The sequence below is a fragment of the Alexandromys fortis genome, unplaced genomic scaffold (assembly GCF_014885135.2).
Source record: "Alexandromys fortis isolate MF-2015 unplaced genomic scaffold, M_Fortis_MF-2015_v1.1 scaffold_97, whole genome shotgun sequence".
NCBI classification, from domain to species: domain Eukaryota; kingdom Metazoa; phylum Chordata; class Mammalia; order Rodentia; family Cricetidae; genus Alexandromys; species Alexandromys fortis.
The window spans coordinates 843,765-870,404 of NW_026067981.1; the positions used below are offsets into that span (position 1 = coordinate 843,765).

Genomic DNA, 26,640 nt, shown 5'->3' on the forward strand with positions numbered 1-26,640 from the left:
AACTATTGGAGTGTAGAGGGTAAGAAGTACTTATGCGCACAGGCACTGGAGAAGCCAGGAAAGTTAAACACACAGGCGTGTCACTTCAAAGGAAGGAGACGTTTGCCTGCCTTCCTCCCGGAATGCTGAGAAAGAATGTAGTTTATGACCTGGTGCTCTTGTGCTATCTGTAGGGCCGGGCCTTACCAGCATCCCCCACAATATTATGTTTGTTCATCTCAGACTTTTCCCCTCTAAATCTTGCGCATTGCTTTTCGGTCCATAAAACCATCCTTGTGAGAGATGTCGCCTGTGCTTTACATCAGTCTAAGTGACTTCTGTGTTATCTTAGGCCCAGGCCGATCCTGACTCCCACAGGCATTATTTTTACCTCCGTCATTCTCCCTAGACCCTTATCCTGAGCATTGTTCCTGAGTCATCAGAACCCATCTTTATGGAGCATACCATATGTACTTTGTAAAGGGTTTCAATGTAAACATGTCTTAAGCTTTGTTGTACACTTGGGACTGAGCTAATTGTCATCAGGAAACTCTTTCCAAAATTGTGCCGTGCTTAAATATGGCTAAAGTGAACCACCTGGTGTCAGACTCCAGAAGTCTGGCCCAGTACCAGCTAACTAAGTAGTGTTGAGTTGAGTTTTGTTCTTGTCTCTCCTCACTGCTGGCTGTCAAGCATTCAGGGACCACCCCAACACACAGTGAAGAGGCAGGAAGAAAGGGATCTTACATACTGAAGACCGGGTAAATAAAAAAGAAACTAATTTTTCTATGATGTGCAAAGGGGCAAAGGTGCTACAACACAGGCCATGGAAGTGGTCTAGTTGGGAAATGTTTGCTACACAAGCAAGCAGACGGGAGTTCAGACTCGAGCACCCACATAAAAAGCCAGGCACAGTAACGTGTGCTTGCAGTGTGCTAGTGGAGCTGGGCGAGATAGGAGGGTCTCTTGGGCTTGCCAGCCAGCTAGTCTAACCAAACTGGTGAGCTCTGAACTCTGTGAGAGGTCCTGTCTCAAAGGAAAAAAAAAATGAGGTGGAGAGCAATCAAAGAAGACATCCAATGTTGACCTCTGACCTACACTCACACACACGCCCCCATATACATATATAATACACACAAATATAGATAAATAAATAGTACTATAGGAGGCATCAACTGTCACCGTTGATAGGCAACTCAGGTGCACAGGGATACTAGATAGCAGTCTTCCAATTGAGACAGACCTAGTGCCACTTGAAGCACAAGGGTGAAGAGACCGTGAGGTCACAGGGGTCAAAGGAGAGAGATGAAAGGAGCAAGCATTCTCTAGCAACTCTGTATCCTGCCCTACCAACCCAGGGAGACGATGGGGGTGGTCAGGAAGGAGTAAAAGCTCTATGTGAGTTTGTATGCTTGAAGTTTAAACAGCCATATTAAAATCATTACCAGAAAGGAGAAGGCAATTGAAATGTGGCCTTATTCTCTATGGTTTTTTAATTAAATAGTTCGTTCTCTTTCTATGGAAATATACATACAGGCAATCACATGAGAATTTGAAATAAAGATAATAAAGTAGATCTACAGATTGAGTTATAAAATATAAATATGCTCATCTCTACTTACTTCTGAGGCTAAGGGAGGAGGAAACCCACCCCTTACCCCTGAATTATCATTGCTAGTTTTACCCCCTGACTGGATTCACGAGATGGACAATGGGTTAAGCTTATAATAACAGTAAAATCAATTAATGTTCCTTGAGTAAACGTGACTCAAGGGTTCCTGTATAACACACAGAGCCTCGTCTATGCTGCTCACTGCTTCCAGAAAACAACACAACAAACAGACGAAGGCAAAGCAAACAAGTTTCAAATGAACAAAGAAAGAGAGAGGTGACCCACTGCAGCAGAGCTTTGGTCTTCCTCGTGGGGTCTTCCGGTTTGAAGTTTTTGTAGGCTTCTACTTCGTGTTCTATGGAGAGCAACTGTCCCTGCAGTTTGTTCCTGAAGTTGGGCAGGGTGTCTCGAATATGGTTGGTAAGTTGCTAAACAAAACACAGCAAAACCAGACATGTGTGTGAGAGTGAAGATCAGCTCGTGAGATAGACTTCCGCCTCCACCGTTGCTCTTATCAGCATCCCCTTAGAACACACATGCACATTTGAAATGGACAGCATCAGCGGACAGGAAGAAGCAGTGTCCACTCCTCTGTACTGTCTTTAGAGATGCTCAAAAGCCCTTCAGTTAATTACTCACTTGGGTTACCTTTTCATCCTACCACATCCTGCTAAAATATACCTGAAGTTACGGGTGGGGCTGCCCTGCACCGCATTAGCACTGGGTAATTTAGGATGCTGTTCATAGAAAGGCACATTTAAGACCTTTAATCCCAGCACTTAGAAGGCAGAGGCAGATATTTCTCCAAGTTTGAGGCCAGCCTGGTCTGCAGAGCAAGTTCCAGGACAGCTGGGACTACACAGAAAAACCCTGTATCAAAAGACCAAAAAAAGAAAAAGAAAGAAAAGAAAAGGTACTAGAAACGTTGCAATCTAAGAGTCTCCGGCACTACCTGCTCTTTTCATTACCAAATGGATGAGCATCCTGGTGGCTCACAGGTGGTCAAAGGTGCTACAGGTGGCTGCCAGCTGTCAGCTTTCTCTGCACTTTGGGTCTCAAGCAGGCCCCTTCACTGCCTTGCATCTCTTGGTGCCATCTAGCTCTGACTGAACACCACTCTATACCTTCAAAGAGTTGGCTTTAAAAGTTCCATGATTAAGCAGGAGACAGCTCTCTGCCACTGGCATCTCTACCCAGTCATTTGATTGGCAATGCCTCTGTCATCAGTTTGCACCTGAAACTCAGCAGGACAAATGCTTTCAAGAGAAACTAATGGTGTGTGTTTAATTAAAGACAACGTGAGCAAGAAACACAAGTGTCCAGTTTTCTGTCATGTGTTCTTTCTACAATAAGGTTTTGAAAATCTAAATTAAAAGAAACAAAGATTCTTGACCCAGTGAAGTAACATACTGGAAATAAAAAAACAAAGAGGTAATAGAAACTTCAGAGCAACACAGGAAAAATGAAAACAAGGGAGAAAGAAAAATAAAGGAATACTAGCAAGAATAAATATATCAAGACTGAGTGAGTTGTTTTAACTTGTCCTTTTGTTTATTTTCACTTATTTGAATGGATGTAGGAATTCAGTTAACCCATGGGGTTATTTAATTGTCAATGATTCATGGCTCCATCACTCACTACTAAGAAATGTGAATTGTCTTGGTTCTTGGACAGGTACTTCTGTTGTGGCTATGGAAGAGGAAACAATCGAATGAAGAGAACTGTGTTCTCAATAGCAATGGCACAGAAGACAAGGTCCTAAACACAAGAAGAACGGCAATAGCCTGATGCCGTGTGGGCTGTCAGAAAATAACAACACTTGCTTCTGTTTGTGCTTCACAGACATCTCAATAGCAGAGCAACATTGTATTTCCTCTTGGCCTTCTAAAACATGGTTCTCCTCTACTTCCTTAACCCTGGCTCTTCTAACTTATCCTAATCATTTTCAGGTGCCTTTCCCAACTCCTGTAACAATTCTTCTAATCAGACAGACAACATTGACATTTTCAACTATGAATCCTCTCCTACTTCTCAGCTCAGTGAATGTTCTATCTTAAGGCATCTCGTTCTACCTGTGGATTTGGCAAATATCCAACCAACTGTTCTTGCTAACACATTATCTCCAAACAGAACTTCTTATCCATGCTGTAGGCATACATGTCTGGATCTATAAATGACACCCAGTCTCAACACACCCAAATGAACTACCCAGCAGTGACTGTTTGGCTCTGTCTGTGGTGGCCTCAAATGCCCACATGTTAAAAGCTTGGTCACCACCAACTTGTGCAAATATTGGAAGGTTTTTAGAACGTTGAGGACGCGGGGCTAGTGGGAAGAAGTTAGTTGCTGGAAGCTTGCCCTTGAAGGACACTGAGACTTTGGTCTCTTCTTTCCTTCCTGGACATCAGGAGGTGAGCAGCCTTCTTTGCCATGAGCTCCCAGCGTGATGAGCTGTGTGGCCACAGGTTCATCACAATAGAATGAAGTGGCCATGGACTAACATCTCTGAAACCACGAGCAAAAATAGATCTCTTTTCCTTGTAAATTATTATTTTATCATATCCGTGAAAGCCAATAAACATACTCATCTTCTCCTACAGGTCTCCAACATCCTGACAGCCTGGGAACTTGGAAGTTCACCTAGTTACTCATCAATGGTTCTACATCACCCATCATGAGCTCCTTGGGTCACTGAGTTCTCAATTCTCCTCATCATTTCTCAAATCCGCTAGCCCTATAAAGACCAAGATACCATAGTTTTTCACTTTATTCTTAACTTATCTCTGCAATTTTAGTCCTAACTGGTCTACAATTAATCTGCCTACCTATGGCTTACATTTCCTTTAAACTCTCCAATATGGCCGGTTTCTTGCCTTCATCAGGGGTCTCTTGAAGACTCTCTCACCTCAAGATAACAGCAAAATTCTTTATTTCCACTTGTGAACATGAGAGGCCCTGGCCATGGTCTGCCTTTCCAACTTTATCTCTCACTGCTCACACTCCCTTCTCCATGTTTTCCAGCCACAAGGATATTTCTCTCCGTACCTCAAAAATGCCACGCCATTTTCTATCTCACCCATACCAGATATCCCTAGGAGCCACAGCATACATCAAACCACTGATGAAGTTATCCTGATCTCTCACAGAGAGAACACATGGGACACAACAGAGAGCAATTATATAGGAAGGGAAAGATCTTCAGAACAAAATCTAATCAGATTCCATTCAACGTGAATCCAATCATGTCCTAACTTGGTGATCATCTGTACCTAAATGGCTAATCATGTTCTTCTGGTTTTCTCTTATTCAAAACCTACTTTATTTCTAACTTATATGTCCAATTACATTATTGAATTTCGCCTAGGATACTTTTTAATCTTTTTATAATTTCCTTAAGAGAATATAGTATTGAAAACAGTAACCTAGAAAGTGTTATTAACACTGGCTACATTGGTAGAATATTGTGGTTCTTGCATGACTGACTTGTGCTGCTATTTGAAATTTATTGATGTCTTAAGTGATGCAGCCAAATGCTGCCTCATGGCTTCTAAATGCTCATTTGCCCTTAATTAAAAGGCAGAAATTTACGGTGGTCGGATAACATCACTTAAATGTATATTGCTAATCTTTATTTTCTAAAATAAAGTTGTTTTGCCCATGTGCTTCATGTATAGTATCAGCTCTTTTTACCATGACAACCTCCACTGATTCCTTCAAAGGACCAACATAAGGACACTTGTGACTACCTGACTCATTGGCACATTAAGTATATAGAGAAGAGTTTATATAGAAACTATTAGGGCATTTGTGACAGAAGCTACTTGCCATATAAAGTCAAACTAGTGGAAACTCAAGAAGGAAGCCTGTATCCAATGACCACCCATGCCTGCCACACTTTTCAACTCCAATATGGAAAGAAGATATGTAAGAAAGTCTACTGAGAACTTATGGGAACGGTGTATGTGATTCATGGGAGAGGGCAGACTGAATGCCAGTTCCAGTGCTATTTATTGTGAGTGAGTGTGTTATCTAGAAAAGGTGTTTTAGATTAGTGGAAATCAATAATTACTTCATCAAGATTTATTGTTTCAATATTTTAAATTAAGAAGCTAATAAAGATGTAACAAAAACCATAAAAAAAGTTAATGGAAAATCTAACCTAACCATCACAGCTTGGCATTTGAAACAAATCTACCTTGTCCGAGCTGCAGAAGTTTAGCTTAAGATACAATGTATTGTGAGTGAGTGCATGCTCACACATGTCTCCTGTTTGCTGTTCCTAAATCACTAAGTTTTTTTTTCTTTGAATACTGTCAACAATATGGAGGTGAATTCAATCCAATGAAAAAGGCAATTGTGTGGGTCTAAATAGTGACTTTTAAAATTATCAAAAGTAGAGTGTCTTGTCTGGGAAAAATAAATTTTATAATAAGAAATGTTAATTCTAGTAATCTACACATTTTATAATTGTACTTACTGCTTGAAAGAATAATTTTACCTGATTGAGGACCTTCTGGAGGTGAGGCGTCCCCATACGATCAGCAATATGTCTATAAGCCGGGTGAGAAAGAAAAAATTTCCTTTCTGCCAACATGGCCGCCTTAATGTCCTTCTTTCCGTCTATGTCCTTCTGGCTTCTGTTGACCACTCCCACGTAGCCTGAAACGAAACACAAACCTATGGGACTCGGCACAATTTCTGTCATTTATTCTAGAGAAACTTGAAGGCTCTCTAACAGGTAAAATTCATTTTAAGGCCCGAAGACTGAGCCCCCTTACAGCATGCCATCCAAGACCTTGCTAGTCAGTAAACGCCACTGATTTGGCTATTGATAAATTGTTGAAATCAACAGAATAATACCCCTCAGCTTTTAAAGATTTATAAACCTTAAGAAACTATATCTCAACAACTGTATCGTATAACAGGCAAGTAAATATCTGACTTAAAACAGATCGCTGTATATTTATGTAGCCTGTGATGAATATTTATAACCTTGCTTCAAGCTCCTTCCTTTCCCTGTTTTCCTATTCCTGTTATTTTAAGAAATAGTTCTCCTTTTGAAATATTCTTTAACACAACACTTGGGAACATTGTGCCATTCCATATAAAGTATAGTTAATAATAAATCACTCCCTTCTAATGGAGGAAGCAGTAAAGCCAAGCCTCCCTGTGGCTTGCCAGCCATTTCTCTGCCATATTATAAAAAGCAGGCCTTAGAAACCACAGTCCATTACCCCTGCGAAGAGGCAGCAGTTTGTTCTCCAGGACGTCCCTGGCATCCGTTCCTTCATCCATGAGATCCAGCTTTGTGATCACGCCAATGGTCCTCAGACCTGTATCATAAACAAACACAGCTGTCAACTACACAGCTTGCAAAACAACAACAACCAAAACTAACTAAGTCAAAGGGCATAAATATCTCAATACTAAATGGAGGGCTCATATTCCAGGCCCTTCTCCTGTTTCCCTCTTGCTTCCTTTGATTCTAGCTTACTGTCACACCAGTCTGGTGATTATCGATGGAATGTGAAGATGGATTATTCACCTACTTATCCATGGGATAATTTTCCATCCAAGAGAGGAAATCAGGTACATCACAACAATACTTCTAAATACAGCCACGTGTCACTTAACCACAGGGACATTCTCTGAGAAATATGCTATGTGTAGAATTCATCACTGTGCAATCAAACATCCCAGAGTATGTTTATATAAAGTAAGTAGCACAGGGCGGTGTCTCAATAGGGCCTCCTGATGTAAACAAGAGATGCAGTCAACATGAGATGTCTGAGCCTGCAGCCAGCCTAAGACAGAATAGGGTTCTATGGTTGACATGTATGTATACACATGTGTAGGGGTGTGAATGTTCATGTGTGTTTGCATGTGGACATCCAAAACAACCTCAGATGCTGATCCTCAGACACCACTGACTCTCCCCTTTTTTCTTGACCCATAAGCTCTGTTGTTGGTCTAGAACTAACTAAGAAGGCTAAGCTAGTCGGTCAAAGCAGGTCCCAGGAATCCATCCATCTCTGCTTTCCAGGCACTGGGATTGCAAGCATGCAACACTATGCCCAACATTTTGCATGGGAGTTCTGGAGCTCAAACTCAGGAACTATGAGGCAAGGCAAGCACTCTACCATCTGGGCTGTAACCCAGCCCCTTGACACTTCTCATGAGGAGAAAGAGAAATCAAATAGCTCTTAATAAATAAATCAGTAAGACAGTCATATAGATCATGACAAAGCTTCATGCACATACATAATTGAATATGTGACACCCTCGTGCACTGTGAGAGGAATGGACACGTTCACAGCAGCATCACCACAAACACAAGGAAGGAATGTCACCATGGCGTTGGTAAGGCTTGGCATTACTGGGCCTAGGAATTTTTAAGTTCCATAATGAGACCACCACCACATATATATATACACGCAGCTCACCATGAATGGAAATGTTGCTATATAGCATTGTAACTGTATGAGTTAAACACAGCAAAGATAACAAAAAAGGTAGAAAACTTCATTATTTTTATTAATATCCTTGAAGAAAAAGAAGCCTTTGGATTCATGAAGAATCAAACACACAGAAACACTGAGACAAAGCAGAGATGAAAACCTAAGTAGAAAGGTAGGAAGATGAAGTTGATGAATCATTCCAGAAAACAATAGAAAAACGCCTTTAAAAATCAGATAAACGACTGCAAAGATACAATGTCTGAACAATTGGTAACCCACAGAGAAAAGCCCATGCAGAAATATTCAGGAGTTAAGAAAAGCCTATTCAAGACAGCGTCCCCACAGTGAAAGATATGAAATTATAAGTTGAATGAACTCAGCAAGTGCCAGCTCGAAGTGAAAACATATGCAATTTGTCATGTCAGTGTAAGATTTCAAACCACCAGAAACAGAATGTTCCAAAAATTCTGCCAGATGACTCTAAAACGGAAGCCGCATGAAGACGGTTGGGAGGCCTGGCCATCTCGGCGTTTCCAGAAGCAAACTGGAAACCCAAAAGCAACAGAGAAATTGTTTCAAACTTCTGAAGGAAAAAAAATATTTAACCTAGAATTCAAATTTATCAATAAGCATGATAGTAGAAAAAATTTGACGGTGGACTTGCTAAATCCCAGAATATTTAAATTCCTTTTGTTTTTTATGTGCCAAGTAAAGTACAGACCCTACAAATGAGGGGGCAATTTAAGGAAGAAATGAGAATGAGGGTCTGTGTGTGAGTCTTCAGCAGTAGGGTTGCACCCCCTTTTTTGAAGGCACCAAGGCCAATGGCAGTAGCCTATGTTGGGTTTTGGGGGATCAGAGGGTCTCTTGGTTTCCCAGGCCTGTCACTGAGGTTTTGTTGGATAGTCTACGGTTCAGGGGAAGAGCACTACGGTTCAGGGGCTTAACCTCATATATTTGTAATTTAAGTAAATAGAAAATAATTCCTTTTGACTTTTTCAAACACCTTCAGTGTAATTTATCCCTCTTCTGTCCCCCTCCCTGTGTTCAGAATCAATTCCCCATGCGTGTGCAAGTGCCTGTAGGTATGAGAAAGCAGTGTGAGGGCTTTTAGGTTGAATAAAAATTCAGAAATGTCAATATCAGGAAGAAGCAGTATAACCACATTATATAGAGGCAGGGAGGCAAATACCAAATGCAACAGCTACAAGGTTTAGGGACCAGGAAGGATGGAATCAAAGATTTTATCAAAAGGGGAGCAGTGTCTTTTACCATTACCATCTCTCTCTCTCTCTCTCTCTCTCTCTCTCTCTCTCTCTCTCTCTCTCTCTCTTTCTCTCTCTCTCTCTCTCACACACACACACACACACACAAACATCGACTGATATATACATATACATATAGAGAGAGAGTGGGGAGGAAGGGAGGGAGAGACAGAGATAGAGAGAGAGATCTTAAATGTGTATGTGAATATGCTTTTAAGGAATATAAATGTATAATTTTAATTTTAAAAGCTGGCTAAAAAAGCATCTCTTTCCTACTCCTGTATTTCTGAAAGAGGCAGCCAAGTCTTCAGTTCATAAGGTGGTGTACCAAAAATGGGGAGGAGAAGAGGCCTATTTTCTTTTTCTTCACATTTTGTTCCACAAATAGGGGGCTTAAAATAATCAATGAATGAACTCCTGCTGGCAGAATCAAGACCTGCATTGATGGATCTCAAAAAGCCATTGTCAGACGAGATTTCAAAGGCTTTTGAGGCGCGCCCCTGGGAATTTAAAGACCTGCATAAAGCAGAACATATTGTTGATCCCTGATCCTGAGCCAGTCTCATTAAGAACTCAAAACGAAAACCATATGAGATGGGTGCTATTATTTTCTCAATTATACAGGTTGAGGAAAAGTGAGAGGGAAAATATTCTTGCCTAAGGGGTCACAGCCTCGACACATGGGGCCAGAGTTTGACGGTGCTGAATCCAACAACCTCATTCCATTTTCAACCACATTAATTTTCTGCACCCCAATTCTTAGGTTCTATAAGCAATTAGCTGTGTTATTTGACAGCTTAGTCATAACAACTAGTCCCACTCGTCTATAGAGCTCCAAGTCAGAAGTCTGGAGATGGGAGTGATTTCCAGACTTTAAGGAGGGATCTTTAGTGATAAAGGAAGAGCAAGTTACAGGTTAAGACACTCCTGATCCTCTTGGTAAAAGAATAAGTTCAGAGCTGATAAATTTCTTACTTTTGTGTTTCTGCTGTGCTTTTTTCTCCAGTAAAGAACAGGCACTGTTGCTGAGAACCAACGAGTTCTGGGAACAACCCTGGGAAGACACAGCCACTTCAAAAATCTGATGCTTATGTAGACAGGAAGCTAAGTGCACTGACTTAGAAACAAGCCTCTCACCCCTTCTCAGCTCTGGGGTGTTCATCAGTAGAAAACTGCACCTGCCAATTAGGCAGCCACATGCCACAGCGCCCCACTGCCTAGGAGTAGGTATGCAACACTCCTTGCAACTCTCAAAGACAGACTTTCTGAAGTTGTGGCATCATTCCACCTCATCACAAAAGGGAGAAGATAGCGACTCTAGAATCTAAACCAGAGTAGCAGGAGTCTACCAACACATAAAAATATCAACCAACGGCTAAAACCAGCTAGAACCCATTAGGCATCTGTCAGGTGAAAGATGACAGTGAAAGATGCTGCCAAAATCTTTTGGCAAGACAGGTAAAGAAAAAATAATCCAATTTTACAAAAGTAGAAACTTAGAACTGGAAATCTTCTTGGCAATCAGTCTTAGAGTAGGGAAACCTAGTTTGTGCTTCCAAAAGGCAATCTTTGGGGCATTAAAAGGAATGTTACAATTATCCAAGGACAATAAAGTGTGGCTTCCCAACTGATGTTGGTACAGATGCTCAGTGTCGAGTCAGGAAAAGCTAAATCCTGCTAGACAGACTTCAATGTGAAAACCATGAGAGTTAAGAGCAAGACACCTCCATGTTGTGTACACATGTGTGTGTGCGTGCATGTGTGTATGTGGTGCATGCATGCGTGTAGCTTCCAGGAGCTCAGGGCAGTTCTTACATAAGAACCACCTGTGATGGTGAGAGGGGAGGGACAACCAGTTTGAAGTCTGCCAAACGAACAGCCATTTCTATGAACGTGGCGTCATCCTTTCTCTCGGTTTGCAGTCAGCAACTACCCTGACAAGGGCAACTTAAGGAAGGATGTGTATCTGGGCTCACAATTCAACGTACAGGTTATCATGATGGGGGATTTAAGGCAGTCGGAGCTTGAAGCAGCTGTCACATACACCCAACAGTCATAGGTAGCAAGTGTGCTTGTATCCAATGCTCAGTTCAATTCCACCATTTGATATGGTCCAGACTCTCTAAGGAAAAGCCCCACCCACAATCAAGACAGGGCTTCCCACACCAGTAGACATAACCAAGGTAGTCCCCTACAGGTATGTCTAGAGGCCCATCTCCCAGATGATTCTAGATCTTGTCCAGTGGATAGATAACACATTATAACCATCACACATAGTGTGCCCCCAGGAGAAGCTGTCAATAGGAACCTGATCCTCAGATGACTTTGCAGGGCCAAACAAATTGATTGAAGGAAAATATTCAATTCTAGCCTGCCCTGGCCATCTCTACTCACCTAAGATGGTGGGACAAAGGCTATGAAACACTTAAAAACTCCAGAAGCATGGGCTGACTGAAATACTGTGACTAAATCACTGGCTATAGTAGAATATTTTCTCTCATTCTCTACATTATCCAATGCATTATGGAAGGCTTATTTATCAAAGTTCCTACACACAGTAGTATATCTTGTCAAGGACAAGGTGTACTAAAAGACAAGAGGCACAACAAACATCAGAACCAGACCCGAATATGGCAGAGATGCTCAACTTAACAGACTTGGAACTATTTTAAAATGAGATTACTATCCTAAGGACTGCAATGAACGGTGCACACACCTGCAAGAACAAATGGGCTGAAAAGGGCAAATGCTGGGAAAAAAAGACTCCAGAAGCAATGCTAAAGGTAAAAAGCACTGCAGCCGGGTGGTGGTGGTGCACACCTTTAATCCCAGCACTCGGGAGGCAGAGGAAGCTGGGTCTCTGAGTTCAAGGCCAGCCTGGTCTATGGAGTGAGTTCCAGGACAGCCAGGGCTGCACAGAAAAATCCTGTTTTGAAAATTAGAAAAATAAACCATTGTAATAGAAATGAAATAAAAATTCATGTTACTCATAGCAAAATCCAGTGTTGCTTAAAGGTAGGCTCGAATTAGCTGCATATATTGCTAACCCTAGAGCATCCACTCTAAAGGTAAAATACAACAGGGATGCTAAGAAAGCAAAGAAAATGAATCATATAAAATGCTCAATTAGAAACAAAAAGGGAAGAAAAGAAAAAGACAAAATAGGAAAAAAAACAAGAACAAGGGCAAGATATAGGAGACATTAATTTCAAGGTAGCTATTAATTCAGTGACATCAGTAATCACATTAAACATCAATATCTTAATTGCACCAACTAAAAGATAGAGGTTATTAAACCAGACCAAAAGATAGGCTAGGTATCGTGGTACAAGTGGAAAACAAATCCACAAACAAAAACAACACTCTCCAAACAGAAATCTGTACCCACACCCGTCCCATTCCTTACCAAAGTCTACAGCTTGACTGATTCTGATCTTCAGTTAAACTCAGTCATAATATACCTCCTGCCTAGCTCCTGGCTGTTCAGCTTCTTATTAAACTAGTCGCAGTGATACATCTTCACACAGTGTGAAGGAAGATTGCACAACATCCGGTGATTTTTGTTCCGCACAGGGCCGCTAGTCTCCCTCTCCTTATCTTCACAACGCCACTCGCTTCAGCTTCGCTTCTCCTCGCCTTCTTCGTCAGCTCTATGTATCCTTCAAACGTCATGTCAGTCCTACCCACAGCCCTTAATCAGACACCCACAAACACGATGCAGGGCTCATTCCCTTTATCTTCGAAATCCTCAGACACACTGAAGTCACAGTTCTAAAACAGCAAGAGTCTATTGTGCCATCCATACAAGACTACACATAATATGTGTATATGAAGTCATCTGTACAAGTGGCTAACAGTGGGGATTTAGTTTATGAGCCAAATTAATTAATGAAAATGCAAAGTTGCCTGTTTTTATTAGGATCATACAGAAGTTGAAACACAGTGTCTAGAGAAGTCCCATGATAACTGTCTCCCATGATACCTAGATTTACTGTCAACACACAGTGATTCATTATGAGGACGCTGCCATTTTTTCTGTTTATGTGTGCTACTAGACTGTAAGTTGTGTGATTCTTTTCATCAAATTAAGAAATGGAACCAAACCGAGCCACAGACAGCATTATCAGTTGCTAGGAAAGCAATCTGGAACACAGTGCATCATGATGCAATAACAGTAAAAATGGTCATTATAGAAGTAATACAAAAAATATACACAGCAAGATTAAAAACATACTTTTTAAATTCGATGTGCTTCATTTAATTCATGGTTTAGGCTTAGGTGGAGTTGGGATGAAATAAATGTAGTTCTTTATTTGGTAATGGTTATGGAGCATTTTATTTTCAAAAGCAACTAGTCCATAACAAATAGGAAGAGTTTAATCTATTTTTCTATAGGTTTTTCATGAGTTTTATTTTCTCGTTACTTCTAACTCTGCTGAAAACATTTTTCATTTTCAAAGTCATCAGTTGGTATTATTTTTTGTGTTCCTTGGTAAAATGTTAAGTACACAGTACAAAATATTAAGAATCCATGATAGCAGTAGAGATTCTGTCTTGATCCAGTTTGCTAGGCTAGTCCAGAGACAAACCAAGTATTTGGAAATTGTAATGTCTGTGAAAGGAGGAAAAATAAATAAGAAAAGAGAAAATGGAAGGGAGAAAAAACCAGAAAACAGAAAGAATTAGCTTAAAAACAAGAAAATCGGTGTACAACGTGTTTCTTTCAGAGATGTTATACTCCCAAACAGGACTGAGGCATGAAAAAGAAAAATGATCTACATGTTCCTAAACCTCCTGCCGTGTGTCAGCTGAACATACTTCCTTCTTTTCCACTGGCATGGGGATAAACTAAACTTCCAAGTCTCGTTTACAAATGAGTAGCAATGTGCCTTATGTTGTTCCTGTGGTTACGATCGAGCTAAAAGGATTTAGACAGAACTGGCACAGAGTCGGTTCTCTATGTTGGTTCCCACAACTTTTCCTAAATATTATTTTGCCTTTGTCTTGCTAAACAGACTCAGAATGGGTTACTAAGTCTCTAAGGGTGGCGAGATGGAAGGAGCTTGGATATCTGGATGACACCTTGAAGAAAAACATGTCTAGGATGGCGGTGCTTATGCACGAGTCTACTTTTTACTGTATGTTGATAGGTATGGTGGATCTTTGAAGAGGAGAGTAGTCATAATGAACACCCGACATGGGAAGGTTACACAGCAGAGAAACAAAGACTGCAGGTCAGTTAGAAAGCTCATCTCTGTTCTGTAATGATTGTAAGCCACATACATGTGGTAACTTGTACTGTAGGAAAGATCCAGGGTGTTCATTTGTCTTGGGATGTGCAACCTCTAACTGACTATCCGTGTAGCGGGACTCTTCAGATGTTCATGTACATTCATATATGAATCCCTTTCTTTTCCCAAGAAAAATAAGATACATGAACTTAGAAACGCTGTATATTAATATTTGTACGGCTTTACTTGTGAGCATCCCAAACCATAAATAGACTAAATCTGTATTCACAGGCAAGTGAATCAGCAAAACACACTGCACACACAGGGAAATCCAACTCAGCAACTCAGAAACATGAACAGCAGAAGCCTGCAGCAGTGGGAAAGGCTCTCAAGAGAAATTCAGATGTAAGGAGTGTTGATGTACGACCCCACTTCAGTGAAACTCTGGAAAGACAGATCTAATTTACAAGGACAGAGAGCCGTTTCTGTGGTTTCCTAGGGCCAAGAGTGAGGTGTGCTGGTCAAGGCTGATGTTAGCACAAGGAAACCTTTGTGGCTATACCTCCCTGTGTGAGACTCTGGTGCAGTAGCCCCAATTAACCCCAATGAATTGAGAAAAGGAGAGAACAGGGGTGATAGAGGTATTACATTTGTATCAAAGGAACAAAGAAATAAAACAGATTTAAGAGCTAAGTCTAGGAGAAATCTCTGGGCACCAATGTTTATGTATAGAAGTAACTAGAAGCAGATAGTCAAGAAACAAAGAATCTGCTAAAAAAAATCTTTGAGACTTCAAACTGCATTTAATTCTGCAAGTTTGTATGAGAAGTAGGCAGGTATTAAAAACTGCATTTCTCCCGTGAAGGACAAGAGCCACCATTTCTACTTCAGCTACATCATAAAGGAAAATGAGCAAGGAAGAGACTCTGGGAGATTTTTTTTTCAGTGCCCAAGTTCACACAGCTAGTAAGTGGGAGAGCGAAAATTCAAACTCTGGCAGCAGGGCTCCTCAGTTTGCCCTGGTGGCCACTGGCTCTGCTTTCCTATGTGATTATTGTGTTGTTATGGTTTCACTGGTGTAAATTCTGATTAAGGCAAAGTTTCCTGGGAACATGTCTGCTATTTCAGCAGAACAGCATATGCTTTTGCTCCAGCACACTGCTGCTTCCTGGTCTTGCCTCCCTGTGAATCCCTTCACTGTCCTACCTGAATTATCTTTACTGCCGCCAACGGACCCCAGCACACCCCGCTCTGGTCTAACCAACTCTCACTTCCTTCTGGCCTTCACACAGCCCAAGTTCTCTCCTTTGTGCATCACAGGAGACAGCGTGGTCTCCCAATGCCATGAATTTCTGGACTGAGAAAAGAGCTGGTGTTGAACCATTCAGTGTTTCCTCAGCCAAAATCTTCCTAATGCACAGACAAACAGAGCTTAGTGCTGAACATCATCTGGGCATGGCGCCTGCTGGTCCTCCTCCTTGCTGCCATCCAACAAATGCCTCCATAGTCAACATCGACACACACACACACACACACACACACACACACACACGTTTGCTGAGGGTTTTAGCATCCTGATCGTCCTCACCACCCTCAGTTCCAGCACTACCCAGGCAGGGCTTATATGTGAAGATGATGATGTAAACAGCTCTCTGGCTGTTTCATCCTTTGGGGTCCCCCACTCCTCCCACTCACTATTTCACCTGCATGCCCTTTAGGCAGTTTCCCCTCCCACAACCACATCCTACATGAGTATAACCTGAAATTGTCTTACCAGGACATCAAAAGGGCTAACCGTCTACTATCTAACCGCAGTTCCTACTTTCCCGTTCCTGTGCTCTTTATAGAACTGCGTTGTTGTTGTCCGCTGTCATCCAGAATCTCAGCCCTAAAACTTATCTTTTTTCAGCCTCAATTCCCTTGTTTTTTTTTCCCCAAAGACTTATAGTCCTTCTCTTAAACTACTTTTAGAATATCCTCAGTTCCTTTACCTGCGTTATCATCCTTCTAACCAATCTTGTAAAATTCCTACCCCCGAAGTTACCCAAATATTTCCCCTCAACCCTCTTGCTCCTGAGTATCTCAGGAACTGTTGAAGTTGGGTGCAAATGGTTTCACCCTTCCACAGTGGCTGTTCAACCTAGTTCTTTTCAGATGCCTACACTCCCTCCCTCTCCCACCCTCTGGACCCATCCTCAACCCCAATTCAGAGCTTATAGCCTTTCCAGAAATCTACACTAAGGGTTTAGGGTCTATCTGCGCTCATACTCCCTTACTTCATTCAACTCTGTTGGGGGCGGGGAGGAGTTTTACTATTCAGAGTATACAGCAAGCACTCAAAAAATGTTGGAAAGATAGAAAAGCACGAGCAAGATGAGAGGGAGAGAAGGAGGGAGGGTGGGAAGAATGGAGGGAGGGAAGGGGGGAGGGAGGGAGGATAAGAAGGAGATCTAGAAAAGCAGGCCAAGAAAATTCAGACGTTATAGACAGAGGAGTTCGAGGGTTTCATTTGGTTAGTGGATCGGTTTGGGTCATATTTTATTTACACTGCCAAAAAACAACTACATGGATTGATTTTGCTTGTCTATTTAAGGGATGGCCAGCAGAATGTTTTCAAAATAACACTTGAAAGAGTTTCTGTATTAATAGGAACATTAAAAACATATGATCCTATCAGAATCTAAGAGTAAGACGTAATTACACAGGCAACTATTAGCTTGCTCGCTCGCTTTCAGTTTCTCTCGTTCTCTCTGTCTCTGTCTTTCTCTGCTGTGTGTGTATATGAGTGTGAGTGTGAATGTGTGTGTGAGGGTGTGTTTGCAGTTCTAGTGGCTGCACTATGGCTTCAGACAAGCTAAGCATGCACTCTCACTAAGCAATGACCCCAGCCCTCTTTTTACTTCTTTTGTGTTTTTCTTTTCGTTGTCATTTTTCGATAAGGTCTCCCTAAGCAGCTCCAGCTGGCCTTCAGTTCGTTCTGCCACCCAGGCAGGTCTTGAACTTATGATCCTCCTGCCTGAACCTCCAGTCAGTTTGCCTTACTTACCTGTGCAAGCAGGCCCAGTTTTAGTTGTATTTTTTATCTGAATTTTGAAAAAGGAAAGCCCCGAAAGCACAATTACTCTGTAATCCTAAGATCACTTCCGTTGTTTTCCGTTTGCAGACTAGAGTAGCACATGCGCACACTACTGTAAAGAAAAACTCTGAGAAAATGTTCACCTGGCTAATTTGCAGCTAAATCAACAGAAAAGGGGAGGAATAGGTTTTTAAGCTTTTATCCTTTCAGTCTTTTCCTGCATTAAGTTTCTCCATCCTGACTCCACAGAGCAGCTAACATGTCCTTACAGTGACCCCCAGTGGTGACGGAGTGAATGTGTTGTTAGTGACCTGCATCTTCCTGGTCTTCCCCATGGGCAGATGTGAGTCCACGTTAGCAGCACAATTACCTCTCTCTCTCTCTCTCTCTCTCTCTCTCCCACAAACACACACACACACACACTCTCTCTCTCTCTCTCTCAAACTCCAGGCATATTCATGTTTTATGACCATGGCCACCTTATTTCATCAACCAAAATAGAATATGTACAAAATATACATTATTTAATTTTTTTCTGATGAAAACTTTACTGTGGTATGGCTTAGCCTGCTTTCTGTTGTCGTGGTAAAACACTGACCAAAAGTAATTTGGAGGAGAAAGGGTTTATTCCACTTTAAGATTACAGTCCATCATCAAGAGAAGCCAGGGCAAGGAATTCAAGACAGGAGCTTGAAACACAAACCGTAGAGGAATGAACGCTGCTTACTGGCTTGCTCCTGGGCTCAAGTAGAGTTTTGTTTCGTAGACAGCCCAGGTCTACCTGTCTAGATATGGTACTCGCTCGTTACAGTGGGCTGGGTTCCCGTGTGTGTGTGTGTGTGTGTGTGTGTGTGTGTGTGTACGCGCACACACACCTGCCACCTACATAACTTGAACTCCCAGAGCTAGGGTTACAGGCAATTGTGAACTTCCTGATATAAGGGCTAAAATTCAAACTTAGAAGCCCATTTAAAAAAAAATAAAATAAGTCTGCCCCAGCCATGCAACTGTCAACCACATTCAGTGAGACTACTTTGGTCCTATGCCTGTTCCTTCCCAGTCCAGCTGGAGTTGGTGAGCTCCCATTAGCTCAGGTAGACTGTTTCACTGGGTGACCCCATCATGGCCTTGACCTCTTTGCTCATATTCTCATTCCTTCCACTCTTCAACTGGACTTTGGGAACTCAGTCCAGTGCTCTGGTGCCGGTCTCTGTCTTTGTTTCTGTCTTCATCAGTTCCTGGATGAATGTTCTATGGTGATATTTAAGATATTCATCAGTCTGACTACAGGTCAAGGCCAGTTCAGGCACCCTCTCCTCTATTGCTTTGGATCTTAGCTGGGGTCATCCTTTCGAATTCCTGAGAATTTCTCTAGTGTCAGTTTTTTTGCTATCCCCATAATGGCTCCCTCAAAATATCTCTTTCCTTGCTTTCATCTCTGTCCTTCCTCCATCTCAGCTATCTCGTTCCCTCAAGTTGTTCTTGTCCCTCCTTTTTCTCTTCTCTTCCCCTTCTACCCTCCCTTCTCCCCCACCACTATATACTCCCAATTTTGTCAGGTGATCTTGTCTATTTTGACTTTCCAGGTGAATATATATGTTTTTCTTAAGAAAAAATAATAAAATAAGGTAATATGTGCACAAGTGCTTTTTTTAAAAAAAAAAGATTCTCCCCACCTTTTATCATTTTTTTTTTTTGAGACAGGGTTTATCTGAGTAGCCCTGTCTGTCCTGGTACTTGTTCTGTAGACCATGCTAACCTCTGACTCAGAAATCTGCCTGCTCTGAATGCTAGAATTAAAATGGGCCCTCCTACATGACTTGACAATCAAGAAAATGTCCCACAGACATGGCTGCAGGCCAATCTGATGGAGGCAGTTCCTCAGTTAAGGCCCCCTCTTCTTGAGTGTGCCAGGTTGACAAGGAAGACTTGTCATCACACACGCAGCTCTAAATAATATCCAAATTACTTTTTTTTGGTTTCTTCACCTTTATCCTCATTTAATCGTTGCTGTGCATGTGTGTGTGTTTGCGTGTGTCATAGTAAGCAAGTGGAGGGTCTGAAGACATCTTTTGAGAGCTGCTTTTTTCATTTCATCTTGCATTTGAGAAACACCGGTTGGGCCATTTTTCTGGTCTTAAGTTGCTTTTTCAGAGGCTGAGATGAACGTTCTTCACTGCTCTTAGCCATGCCTGTTTATGCCAGAGATGATTTAACTCTTTGCAAATGGGCTGACTGATAACATCAGATTTAACAAATTTATCTGAATTGCAAAAGCATAAAACACAAATAAGATGAAAAGTTTGCAAAATTAAATACCTGCAATGTAAAGTTACAACATGCATTAAAATGTCACATGACTAACTTTGGAGTCTAACAATAATATCTACTTCCTTTGAAAGTTCATTGAGAATGTAAGAACTTATGCTTTTGTGGCCCTTGATGTCTGTAGAGTAAACACCCGATTTTTTCCCTTGTTCAAGCCTAGTCAATGCTGAATGTAAAAGGATGAATAAATAACTGAACAGAAGTGATCTGAACAACCCTTCTAAAGCCACAAGTCTTTTGATTTTAGTCAATATTCTTAGCACTTTATTCGTTTGTGAAAGAAAAAAACTGACTTTATAGTTTTCAATCATGTTAGAAATAAGCTTGAAAGTGAATTATTAAAATGAAAATGTGCTACATACATTATTTCTCCTTACAAAGCAACATACTCATATCTATTAATTTAATATCTGTTATTAACTGGTATCTATAGGGAAAGAGGGAGGGGGAGGGAGGAAGAAGGAGACAGATAAGAGCCTTCTTCCATACACTAAGCAAAACTAGCCTTCTGTTGAGCTAAGTAAGGTCAATTCTTATCCAGTTCACAAATTATCTCAAGAGAAAATGACTCCGTCTTTGCCAGCCAGAGGCCTAACATTCTTCAAGGGCTGATTTTGTATTCCAGGAAGATGCGTAGCCATGCTCGATTCAGAGATGAAATTCACTTGCTTGAGAGATAAATCACCATGAAAGGAGTTTCCAGACCCATCTAACTCCCCATAAGACCTTTAAACAGCCCTCTATGGAGATGACAAGCTTGCTAGGTAACGCTAAAATACTGCTGTGCTCCAAAGATAAAAAGGGACAGCAACACTCTTCCTGAGTAATGAACTTGTGTTCAAGTAATAAATCAGTACCACCACAAGACGTGGTGTCTCTTCATGATGAATTGCCCCACTTAAGACCTGTAAGACACAGATGACCACCGTGAACAGAAGCATGCCCTGAACAGAAGGGCAAACATAGTGTCACTATCCACAAGCATTAAAACCTATCGCGAGAGGTGGGCGTTAGCCAGCATAAAGAAACTCAGTGTGATGTTCAAAGTCATCTCCCTACTCATCAGTCTTTGAGTCTCCTTTATCTGTATCCTTATCTCTCCTTTCATAGTGTTAAGGTGGAAAAACGATACAATCTCCTGTAACCAGCACTTGCACAGTGACAGTGTATCTCATCCCCACTTCCCTAAATCAAGCATTTACCTGGATTATTTATCCTGTCTTTCTCTTCTCTGCATTTAAGCCGTCACTGTCTCTCTTGTCAATCATTCCCATCATCAACACACAAGGATGTTGTAACATCTCCCATCTTCGAAAATGTCCTCTTACACTTTCACTAGCATTGCTACTGCACTCTTCCTCCTGTCCACGGAAAACTTAAAAAATGTTCACTGTGATCCCTGTCTCTACTTCCTCATGCTTAACATTTGTTGGACCCTACAGATGTTTTCTTACCAAACACTTCTTGTCAAGGTCACCAAGGACTTTAATGTGCCAAATGCAAAGACCAATCCTCCAATCCCAACTCTATTAGCGGAGAACCTAAAATTCTAGCTTATATTCCAAGACTAGAGATAGCGATGATGCAAGACCATTTCACAGTTCCTATCTTTCTGTTTACCACTGAATTCTCTAAGCCTATCGATGGAAGAAAATAGAAAACAAGGAAGACCTCTCACACATGGGCTCAGATCCACAGCACTATGGGAAGCTTAGATCCAAGGTTGAACATAGACTGTGAAGACCTGACCAAAAAAGAGAAGCAAAGGAATATGGTACCCTTCCTTTTATGTCTTTCGTGTGAATTTACGCCACTCCATTGGGTCATAAAAGAAATGCCACTACCTACTGCTATTAGCTGCCACGTTCTACTTCTGGCTGTGTTATTGGGCTTCCTCACAGTTTCTGAGATTTAGACCTGGTTGGCCCACCTACCATATCACTCTCCTTAACCTCACAAAAAAAAAAAAAAAAAAAAAAAAAAAAACAGCAACATCCTTCTCAAAGATCTCTTTGTCTTAGCTTCTAGAATACAATGCCTACTTGGCTCTCCACCACTTCTCCATGACTTCTATTTATCTCCTGTTGCTAGAGGTCTTCCAGGATCCTTCTCTGGGTCCTCTTTTTTTCCTATATACATTCATGTCATAAATGATCACATCTGCAAGCTCAAGACCTTAGATATTGCCTGAATGCCCCCTTGGGCCTGCTGTAACAAATGGGTGGTTTACCACAGCGGAAATCTGTTGTCCTGAAATTCTGGAAAACTCAAGTCAAAACTCAAGATGCCAGCTCTGCCACATTCCCATTAAAGCCTTAGGTCTCTAGGGAAGAATTTTCCTTTGTCTTCTTCTGACTTCTTATGACTTCAGTCATCCTTTTGCTGTGGCGATGTAACTCCATCTCCATAGGGCCCTCTTCTCTTCCCTGCCTCTCTGTGTCTCAAATAGCCTTCTTATGTCTATAAGGATACAAGGGCCTACCCTAAACCTAAGATTGCCTCAGGATCCTTAATTATACCCAAAATATGCAGATTACTTACCATATTTCTTTTTCAGATGTGTCTGTTTTGAACAAGATAGTGCACGTATTTATAATTAACTTCTCAACATAAACTTTCTAACTATATATTTGAAGATCCTTCAGTCATACTTTGATGAAAATGGCCTCTCTGTGTCAAATGGTCTTAATTTAGTATAAAGTAAAACTGTCTAAAATAGACTACCTCTCCAAAGAAAAAGTGTATAATTTTATGCCTTGGTCGATATAATTCTAGTTCAGATATCCTTGAATAAGGAAGACGCCCTTGCGGCCTAAATAAGTCAACATTTTTAGTTAGCCAAGAGCAAATTTTTACAAAAGATATATATGGCATGACCAGTTACACAGCCAAGCAAATCAACCCTGAGGGCCAACAGGCAAATAGATGTCACAGCTAGACTGTCCTCACCATGGAACCCATAGGCTTCTGCAGGCAAAGCTCTGGCTACTGTGAGTGTGCAGAATGAACGTTGTCCGTTGGAATGCTGGTGTCAATACCTCTGCAAAGGCCATGTTTCCTGAAGCACTAAGAACATTGCCCAAAAATGCCAAAATCAACTTTTTCAAAGCTGGGCAATTAAAGGCAGGCTTCCAATGATCTGAAGGACATTTATCCCAGAAAAAAAAAAACAGATGAATCTTAATATTTAAAAAAAAAAAAAAACTCTTCCCTGGTGCCATCTTCAGTCCCCTGCTTTGCATTCATCTTGAAAACCAAGACTTCCATGAGCAGGGTAAAAATTGGCATCTTGGTGAGCCTGGACAAAGCAGATGGGGCAAAAAGTAACAAAAACACAATTCCAAAACAATTGTTATTATTTAACCTGTAGAACAGTTCTCTAAAATTCGCCATTCCTGTAGCTTTTCCTGATTTAACCTGACCTGGAGCCTACTTGGTGTGGAAGGCCTCTATCCCCAGGGGGTGTTTGTCAAAAACAATCAGTGGTAATTATTTAACATGGTAGTTGCTTCAGGCATTTAGAGAAAATGGGGCAAAGAAGCAGATAACCAAGAACTCAAAGTTTGGGATAAGTGGGTTCAAAGGGCCCTTTTTAAATGTCTATACAAAGCATAATCAGGACAGAAATAGGAAAGCCCTGGATTTTCACCTATCTGGGCTCTGTATTCGCAGGAAGTAAAGGGAAAGGGGTGGGGCTGCAACCTTGGAGCTCGGGTGCCATATACAGGGAGGCCTCCGGCAAATGCCAAAACATAAGGCTGATATAAGGCAACTGCTGTAGAGTCATTAGCCATCTGTGAAAGAAACTGAGTGGCCCTGGCACGGCTGCATACAGCAGAGAGTGCTGGTTCAGAAAAGTACTAACCAAACAAGGAACATCTGCAGTGAAAATCTCGGGGCGCAGAAGGGCTGCAATCTGCCCCTAGTGCTGCCCAATTACATTACTCAAACATCTCATCCTCTACAACAAAAATACACATGAAGAGATTATGACTCATACACATGAAAATAACCAGCTAATAGAAATTATCCCAGAAGACATCCAGACATTAATATTAACGAAGACTACTTTAAATTTATTCAAAGGACAAAGGGAATCATATTTGGAGAGCTAACAGAAAGTGTGATAAGGCGTTTTGCCAAATATTACTGGGGGGGGGGGGAGCTGGGAGTTGAACCCAAGGCCTAATGTATGCTGGTTGAGTTCTCTGCTACTGATCTAAGCCTCCAACAGAACATGTGGACAGGGCACAATGACAGGGATACTGCAAAGCCAATATTAAAAGAATGTATTTGTACTTCATTCTTTAGGAGGTAATTTATGTGCAAACACTAATAGTGGCTTGTTTGCTAAAAGTTAATTGTCATCCTAGATATCATCCAAATGACTGGCTAAGGAGAAATGCAAGACTCAGTGAACTTGGTGTCTGTGACTCGCCATCACTATCCCATCACCTCCCACCACCACCACCTACACCAGGCTAAGTTGGGAGATAAAATAGAGCAAAGAGCCAGCAGGATGAAGAGCAGAGGCAAGCATGAGTGGCCCCCTGACTAAACTTTGGAATGACTTTCCGTGAGTTCTCTGTCTATATGACCTGCTATCTAAAGACCAGATAGAAGACAGATATTCTAGATGCTAATCCATTGCCTTTTCAGATTTCTGGCTCTCTGAAGACAAAACCAAAAGCACAAATTAAAAATGCAATTGCTGGTTTTTGCCTATGTGATAGGTAGTGGGGCCACTTAAGAGAAATCAAATAGAAACTGATTATCAAAATTCTGAATAATTATAGTAAAAAATTATCACAGAGATTAAATAGCAAATGTGAATAGACTAAAGAATCACCAAACATGAATGAATATAGGTCACTTGAGACTTTTCTTTCCAGTCTGAGAGAAAGAATGGAGAAAGATAGAGGGTCAGAGATCCATGGGCATTCTCAAGCACATCACCAACAGATGTGTAACGTTAGGGAGTCTCAAAAGAAGTGAAGGAAAAGGTGCAGGGAATAGTTGAAGAAATGTCTAAGGGATTTCTAGAAGTTAATGGAAAATATATATTTACACATCCAAGAGGCTCAGAAAACGTCAAGCAAATCCACTAACACCCATAACTATACACATAAAATCAATCTATGTCTTAGTTAGGGTTACTAACATTGTGATGAAACACCATGACCAAAGGCAAGTTAGGGAGAAAAGGGCTTTATTTGGCTTATGCCTCCACATCACTATTCATCATCAAAGGAAGTCAGGCAGGAATTCAAACAGGGCAGGAACATGAAGGCAGGAGCTGATGCAGAGGCCAGGGAGGAGTACTGCTTACTGGCTTGCTCAGCCTGTTTTCTTACAGAATCCAGGACCACCATCCTAGGGGTGGCACCACCTACAATGGGTTGGGTCTTCCCCATCACTAATTAAGAAAATGCCCTACTGTTTTGCCTACAAACACAACCTATGGAAGCAAATTCTTTTTTTTTTTTTTTGAAAAAGGCACTTAATTATAAAATTTCTTTAAATAAAATAGCAATAGCACGAATCACCATAACATTACGGAAACGTCCATCCACAGGCTGCTCTGGTAATTACATGCTGAACATTTCGTTGTTCTCATTAACGGCACTTTCCTTCCTAATTAGAGTGACATCAAGAACTTCTAAGAATGTGCAGCATCCCATGAAGAGCTATGAACAGTGCCATCAACACATTGGTGCCCCGTCTATGCGTGCCACCTTTTATCGATAACACTCTACTCTTAAAAAATGGCGAACTTTGCTCTTATTTCATTTCTCTTATTCACAGCAGAGACCCATGCTTTGTCACAGTGTGGTCTGTGCACAAAAAGCCCTGGGAATAACACTTTCCATGACATCTTCACAAATGGACTCAGATAGGTAAAATATGAAAACAGAAAAAAAAATGGTTCACAGCAATGATCATCACACACAGAAGACTCATTCTGGGGGGAGGAGGGAGGGCAGAAAGTAACATTTTACACTGTATTCTCCAGTTGTCCCAGTTAACTGAGGTTTCTTCAATTGTACCATGCTGACATTAAACTAGTCAGCGCCACCTATCAGAGATGAAGAGTTTTATAAAAATAGCGAAAATAACATATCTACTGCATTTATTGACTCTTAGAAGCACAGCTGAGTTTTGACTGCAGAGTTAGGGATAAATCACAGTTATGGGATAATAAAAAAAAAGTCAACTGAGAATGCTCTTTCAAATTTAAAAAGTGAGACACTCCCAAATGAACAAAGAGTGAATCTCTTACTAGAAGACCCTCCACAGTACATTCTAGTCCTTAGGGAAGATACTAACTCAAATCCTCACAGCTAAATAAATGGAAAGGATAACTGCTAGTTGGATAGCCAATATAAGTTTGTTTCGTTGCTTATTTATAACATTTTATTCCATATCTTACTTGAAAGACACCTATAAAGGAACAGTTATATATTTATTTTGATAGGTGTGTAATGTACAGCATCTGAAGTGCCTAGAAAAGACTAGTATTGCTATCAAAAATCAGCAGAGTTCAGTGTACAGTTAAAATTAAGGTGACGTTGATCCAAACAAAGTTGCCATAATTTAGTGTTAAGAGTATTCTAAGAGAAATCACTCAGAAAATAACTTCAAAATCAGGTAAGTGAATGACAAGAAACTGAAGTGATACACTGGGATCTGG

The 26,640-nt window shown here is 41.1% G+C and overlaps 1 protein-coding gene across 5 annotated transcripts in view; it reads right to left on the reverse strand.

Moving 5' to 3' along the window:
* The window catches only part of Dnm3 (dynamin 3), a 474,394-nt gene that overhangs the window by 311,964 nt on the left and 135,790 nt on the right, over nucleotides 1-26,640 (reverse strand). For all 5 annotated transcript variants that reach the window (XM_050158367.1, XM_050158366.1, XM_050158369.1 and 2 more), the window contains exons 5-7: nucleotides 6,826-6,924; nucleotides 6,090-6,250; nucleotides 1,877-2,019 (exon numbers count right to left, since the gene is read on the reverse strand). In XM_050158367.1, the coding sequence (XP_050014324.1) occupies nucleotides 1,877-2,019; nucleotides 6,090-6,250; nucleotides 6,826-6,924 (403 nt within the window). The remainder of the gene's footprint in view (nucleotides 1-1,876; nucleotides 2,020-6,089; nucleotides 6,251-6,825; nucleotides 6,925-26,640) is intronic.